Source organism: Gavialis gangeticus, unplaced genomic scaffold, assembly GCF_001723915.1.
Source record: "Gavialis gangeticus isolate Ggan-Ray unplaced genomic scaffold, GavGan_comp1, whole genome shotgun sequence".
In the NCBI taxonomy this organism is placed as follows: domain Eukaryota; kingdom Metazoa; phylum Chordata; order Crocodylia; family Gavialidae; genus Gavialis; species Gavialis gangeticus.
In genome coordinates this window covers 1,028,394-1,034,886 of record NW_017728997.1, presented here as the reverse complement: position 1 = coordinate 1,034,886, position 6,493 = coordinate 1,028,394, and the positions used below count along the sequence as shown (strand labels likewise).

General features: G+C 39.4%; 1 protein-coding gene across 4 annotated transcripts in view; it reads left to right on the top strand.

The window, feature by feature from the left end:
• IFT122 (intraflagellar transport 122) overlaps positions 1-6,125 on the top strand; it is a 38,924-nt gene extending 32,799 nt beyond the window's left edge. For all 4 annotated transcript variants that reach the window (XM_019504660.1, XM_019504661.1, XM_019504658.1 and 1 more), the window contains 6 exons: positions 621-786; positions 1,788-1,899; positions 2,416-2,544; positions 3,355-3,434; positions 4,707-4,871; positions 5,574-6,125. In XM_019504660.1, the coding sequence (XP_019360205.1) occupies positions 621-786; positions 1,788-1,899; positions 2,416-2,544; positions 3,355-3,434; positions 4,707-4,871; positions 5,574-5,663 (742 nt within the window). In that variant the 3' untranslated portion in view covers positions 5,664-6,125. The remainder of the gene's footprint in view (positions 1-620; positions 787-1,787; positions 1,900-2,415; positions 2,545-3,354; positions 3,435-4,706; positions 4,872-5,573) is intronic.
• The last annotated feature ends 368 nt before the right edge of the window (positions 6,126-6,493 follow it).

The following is a 6,493-nucleotide window of genomic DNA, read 5'->3' as shown; positions in this document are numbered from 1 at the left end:
CCTAGTTTTTTAACTAGGATGGGGTGAGAGACGGTGTCAAAGGCCTTGCTGAAGTCCAGAAAGACTACATCCACCGCGACACCTGCATCCATGGCCTTTGTGACCTGATCGTAGAAGGCAATCAGGTTGGTCTGACATGATCTCCCCCTAATAAATCCATGCTGATTGCCCCTGAGCATCATTTCTGATGCTGGCCCATCACAAATGTGCTCCTTGATGATGCACCAGCTTCTAAGCTGGTGGCAATAAAACTGTCCTTTATATGGTGCTTTGAGGGGGGTGGTTAAATACCTTTCTAAATGTTGCTTGCTTTATTTGTTAGCTGGTACACATTTGGGGGAGGGAGAAAAGACCTGTTAGCCAAAGGCATTGAGGTAAGTCCAGCTCCTGTTGGTAGGAGTTGCATTATCCATGGGCCAGTTCTTTATCCTCTTCCAATCAACTGTGGCAATTAAAGCAATATGCTTATGTAAATACACTTATGTAAACAGGTTTCTTTAGTTAAGGCTGCTTCTAGAGAACTAGGCTTGGTTGTGCTTCAATGCACAGCTTCTCTGATTAAAAGTAACTTTGTTTTTCACAAGTGCCATATGTGTGTTTATTCCTTAATTTGATTATAGCAATACATTATTTGCATTGGCAAAACAGAGTAAAGCTCTGGGCGCATATAAATTGGCTCGTCATGCCTATGACAAGTTGCAGGGACTGCAGATCCCAGCTAGGTTTCAGAAATCAATTGAACTAGGCAGCTTGACAATCCGATCCAAGCCATTTCATGACAGTGAAGTAAGTTATATTGTGTTGTTTAATTATTACTTTGTGGTCTAGTGCAAGAAGCTCTAGTCTCATGTCCAAATAAGCCTACAATACATTAATTTGAGGTCAGCAATTATATTTCTGCCGGAAACAAATTCTTTGTTCTTTATGCATGAGTTTCTGCCTCTCTCCAGTCTAAATGAAAACCCTGTTTCCATGGGCAAGTCCTGTTGTGTCTCTGTCTTGCAGCCACCTGCCACCCTGCCTTGCTCACTCCATTTCTTAGCTTAACCTTTCCTCTCAACTCCATATCAGCATACTGCATGGTTGACTTGGGTCTTTCTCCAAATCTGTATACTTTTGGAGGTCATTTTTTCAATTGGTCTGTTTAGTACAGCTCCTTTCCTCCAATGCTTTGAATGATTTGTTTTTCCTCCCTTAAATCTTAATTTTAATACATTTTTTTTGGGTTGAAGTCTGTCTCTGCAACGTTCTAAAAAACCTGTCAGATGGGGTGCTTGCTGAAAATAAATTTGTATTGTGCCAATGTTTAACTGAAAATGAATGTGCATCTGGCCACCTGAAATAATAGAAATACAATCTTGAGATTCACAGAAGTGCCTAAAATAATTATGTAGTTTAAAAGAATAGAGATGAATGAACTGTATAACCTAAACTTGACCAGACCTTCAGGCAAAAATATATTGTTTCAGTAACCTTTATTTACATCCTTTTGGTATACAGGGTACAGGATTCTGCTTCTGCTACAGCAGAAGCAAATAGAAGATTGTAGCCCAACAGTGAGGTACCAGCTAGTTTTAAAGGGAAAACTTGCTGTTTTACTGTGGTGGAAATTTTTTGCAGAAGTTTTAAGGGCCTGATTTCACCACTCCTACTCCAGTTCTATTATTATATTGGTTGTAACTCCATTGATAGAAAGATAAAGCAGCCTAGTGTTTAATCAGGCTGAAAGCATTCAGAATATGTTGATGTGCTTGTATTTATCCTGTTTTCTGTGTGTGTCTTTGCAGGAGCTTGTGCCCTTGTGTTATAGGTGCTCTACCAACAATCCCTTGCTAAATAATCTGGGGAACGTTTGCATTAACTGTAGACAGCCTTTTGTCTTCTCTGCTTCGTCTTATGGTGCGTTGGAATATAAACCTTGACTGGGGACAAATGTGTGTTAGTTAGTTGTACGTTTTCTTAACACTGAATCAGTAGTTCCATGGCCAATAAATTCTGCCTCCCCAGCATTTCCTATGTAGCATTTTTTGAAGAAACCAATCTTTTCCTTTGGTATTACTAACATTCAGAACGTGTCATGTCCCACGCTAGAGAGAGCTGCCCTTTCATTGGTGGGTTAGAGCACAAGTTTGAAAGCTGTATCCCGTTTCTGAATAAAACACATTTTGGTGTCCAAGGCTGTATATGTTTGCTGTCTGCAAAATGGTGCTGCTTTGCTTGTAATGAGGCATCCTGAATGCTTGAACCCAAATTCCAACTGAAGTTATATTTTCTGTACCCTAATTTGAATGGGTCAAGGAATCCCACTGCTCAAGTCTGAGGTTATGTATCTCTTTTATATGACATGGTATTTCCTAGCCCGCCTGTCTAAGTTCTTGTGGGTAACTGCTCTCTCCCTTTTCACATGTCCTTCAGAAGTATTGCATCTGGTTGAGTTCTATTTGGAAGAAGGGATCACAGATGAAGAAGCTGTAGCTCTTATTGATCTTGAAGCACCAAGACTAAGTAAGAGAGAGAATAAATGGCAAGAGATGACAAGTGAGAGTATCCTTTCAATCCAGAACTATCTTTGGTGATTTTAGAAAAAGCGTGGCAACTTGTAAGGCAACACTTTTGTCTGTTTTCTTTCATAATCTGCTTTAGTCTCTTGAGTATGGGACAGATTCACGGTTGCCATAAGTTAGTATAATTCCATTATGTGTTTCCTTTTCAAGTTGCTATAACAACTGAAAAAAGCAGTAAAAAGAAAAAGAACAATAAACCGAGGATTTTTTAAAAGCCTTTCTTTAGGAAAATCTGTTTTATAACCTTGTCAAGTATTTCTAGGTTAAAAATAATACAGTTTTTTTTTACATATTTTTTCATGTAACTGCTTTTGTATTTTCCATAAAGGATGGTAAGTATGTGGCAATACATTATTCTTTTATACCCTTACAGATGCACAAGACAACAGAGACTCTGCCCTAAAATTGTTTAGAATGTCATTTTGAAACGCTTGCTTGTTGCAATCTAAAGAAGAGACAGGGACTGGAGGAGGAGGGTAATGCTAAGGTCACACGTAGTTATGTAGATTAGTTATTGCTCTTAGTTTGCTGGGCTCAGCTCTTCCGTAACAATTGCTGTTTAGGTAAGTGACGCACTATTCTTCCTGGATCAGGGCAAGGTCCTTCCACAGCAGTATCTAAGATAATCTAGGTATTGCTTTAGTGATATCTAAACACACTGGCCTCCTCAGTCTGTGACAAATTATGGGGTGAGAGACTTTAATTTTAAACCATCAGACAAATTCTGTGAGTGCCAAGGTAACACTTGATTTTAGAGGAGTCCTTGTTTCTTCCTTACCAATCTGCGTAGATGCTCAGAGTTTGAGACTGGATGACGACACAGACATTATTGAAGAAGACGATCCCTTTACAGCAAAATTGAGCTTCGAGGTGGGAGGCTTTCTTGCCTTTTTCCAGATAAGTCATTTTTGTCCAGTCAAATGTTGCTTTTGTTGGTACTGAAGACCAAGAAGAAGGCCACAATACTACAACCCACAAACACCTCTCCATCGTACTCTTGAATCCCAGTTCAGGTGTCATCCCATAGTTCCTATCTTGTTACAGATCAGATTGTTAACAAGTTTAGTTTGACACCATGTAGCATCTGCAAGGCCTTTACAAAGTTTTACCAGGCTCTGTAGATCACAGGAGATGAAGGAAAGTGAATGAGTTGGAAGTTGGGAGGGAAATGGTGACCTTCCGTGGACCAACCACTTTGTAAGAGAAAACACTGAAGAGCCCCTTGCTGTATCTGAATGTATTAAAATCAAATAAATCCTCCCTCTCTGGTCTCTTTACCATTGATTATCTCTACCCCTCACTGCAAAAGCAGATTTAAAATTTATGAGAAATTACTCTCCAGGTACACTGGAATAACTGAATATTTGGATGAGGATATGGTTAATTCAGGGAAAGTGGTATTTTTTTTGTATCAAGGTCTTCATTTTGGTGGCATTTGTACCAAAGCAAACAATAGAATGTCCTTGCCCCAAAAAATTCGATGTATGGAAAGGGTGGGATGGAGGTAATATAATACGCAAGTAGAGGGATCAGTATGATTGTCTACATCTATTATATTAGCGTCACAATATTTTTAAGAGGTTTTGCTGGGAAAAAAATTAAACAGAAAATGGGAAGAGAAGAGACTACAAGGAAAGACATAATGGAGCAGGCTACAATAGGAATAGGAGAGAAGGAAAACTTAAGGTAGGTGGAGACAAAGAGATTGGGAAGGCTGGAGCAACAGCTCGTCTGCGAGGGAAGAGAATGTCCAGTGTAAAAAATTGTAGGAATCAGTGGGGTACTAAATATTTGTAACCCCTGGTCCCTGGCACAGCTGCTTCTCTCTTCCTGTCAGCACAAGTTCCTGGCTGGCTCCTTCCAAAAGTTTTTCTACCGCAGTTTCACATGGCTGGGAGAGGGGTGAAGCCACTTGCAAGCCTGATAACATCCAAGTGCACAGGGCTGGGTGTGGGCAGTGCGCCTGGAAAAGAGGCATTTTCTGTCAAGTTTTGATAAATGCTGCTTTTTTTTTTGTTGCTTTTAAAGAAGGCCAAGGAAGAACCACCGGCTCATCCTTGTGTGCTGTAACACTTTACAGAGAATTTTCTAATTTTCAAAATGCCTTACAACTGGTAACCATCATTTCTTTCTTTGGTGCAGCAAGGAGGCTCGGAATTTGTTCCTGTCGTGGTGAATCGTGCAGTTCTCCATTCGATGAGCCGGAGGGATGTCCTGATTAAACGTTGGCCAAAGCCATTACGGTGGCAGTACTACCGGTCCTTGCTGCCAGATGCCTCCATTACCATGTGTCCATCCTGCTTTCAGGTATGAGTAATGCTTTGATGGAAGCCCTCAAAAAATCATTCTTCCTGTGAAACTACTTGAAATGACCTCCAAACACTAATTTCTAACCCTGGTTATTTATTCCCTGGAGTCTCAAATAAAAACTAAAATAGAAAAACAGTCTGAACCACTTTCAGAGAAAACAGGATGTCTTCAGAAGAGCTTGGAATAGCTGAAGCAATAGTCATTTTACATACTGGATGCCCTCATAAACCAGGCTTTAAAGTTGAAGAATCAAAGGAAGTTCAGCAGTTTCTCTTTCTGGGTTTATTTGATGCCTGCTTGAGTGGTTAATGAGGGCATCCAGCAAGTAAAATGACTGTCTTTTTTTTTCCTTTGTAGTTCGTCTTCTTCCTGAGTCGTGCTTTTAAAATTCCTGATTGGGGTGGAGGGGGGAAGTACGGTTATTGTAATAATAGTAAAAGCCTCTAAACTCTGCCCATCTTGAGAGGACAGTTGGTTTGCACTTCTTGGGTGAACTGACTTATGCGGTCTCTACACTTCTTTATTTTAAATATTTGCCCCTGTTTTTTCAAATTACAGCTGTTACAGACAGCTGTGAATGAAAATCTTACCCCATCATAACAGTAGCGTATGACATTGGTTTCACTTGGATTTCAGTTTTTCCCATATGGAAACCAATTGCAATATAAGTGGGTATAACTAAATCTTCCTAATTCACAGATGTTTCACTCTGAAGATTACGAGCTCCTAGTGCTCCAACATAACTGTTGTCCATTCTGTCGGAGGAGAATAGACGAGTCAAACCAGTGAAAAAGGCCAATGTTCGTACCATCTCAGTGACTTCTCTACTGTTATGAGACATACTTGTGCGATTTGTAGTTATCTTGTTCTGTGTGTTCTCCCTCTTTTTCTGCTACTTAAGAAACATAGAGGAGCTGTCAAATGTCAAATGTTGTCTTCTCCAAATGAAATGTTTATTTTTTTAATGGTGTATTACAGAATTTATATTTATTGCTTTCTGCTTTGTACATAATCAGAGTTAAATGGAAAAATGTACATATATATTTTTAAAGGCAAATACTAGGCCTCTCAAATGCCTGTTTTTCATAATAAGATGCCAGAGTGCCACAGATTTGACAGGTATATTTCAGGGTCAAATTCAGTCTTGGGAAGATTCATTTTGCATCTGTTTATGGTAGGACTGGATTTGGTCCTTTAATGTGCACTTCATTATTGAAAGAACTTTAAATAAAAGGGGCACTTTTTTCATCAGTGTTTTGTTTTTTCTTTGAGAATTTTGCTGTAGTCCTTTCTTTGAAATGGAAATGTCCTAGGGATTGCACCTTTTTATAAAATATAGGCAGGGAACAGCATTTGTGATCTAAATAGGCACTGTCCTCATTAGTATTGAAATATTTCTTGAAGTTATAGGTATTGGAGGCATAAAGGTGTGAGTTTCTCAAATCTCTGTTGCCTAATGCTCCTTAATAAACATGATGATAAATTTTTAGTGCAGGCAAAATAAATTGTAATTCTAATGTGTCAGCTGATCAAGGCAAATCCTAGTGTATTCACTGGGGTCTGCCCAGACCAGCTAACATGCTAAGCAAGTTGTCCTGTGTGTGGTAGGATTTTGTGTG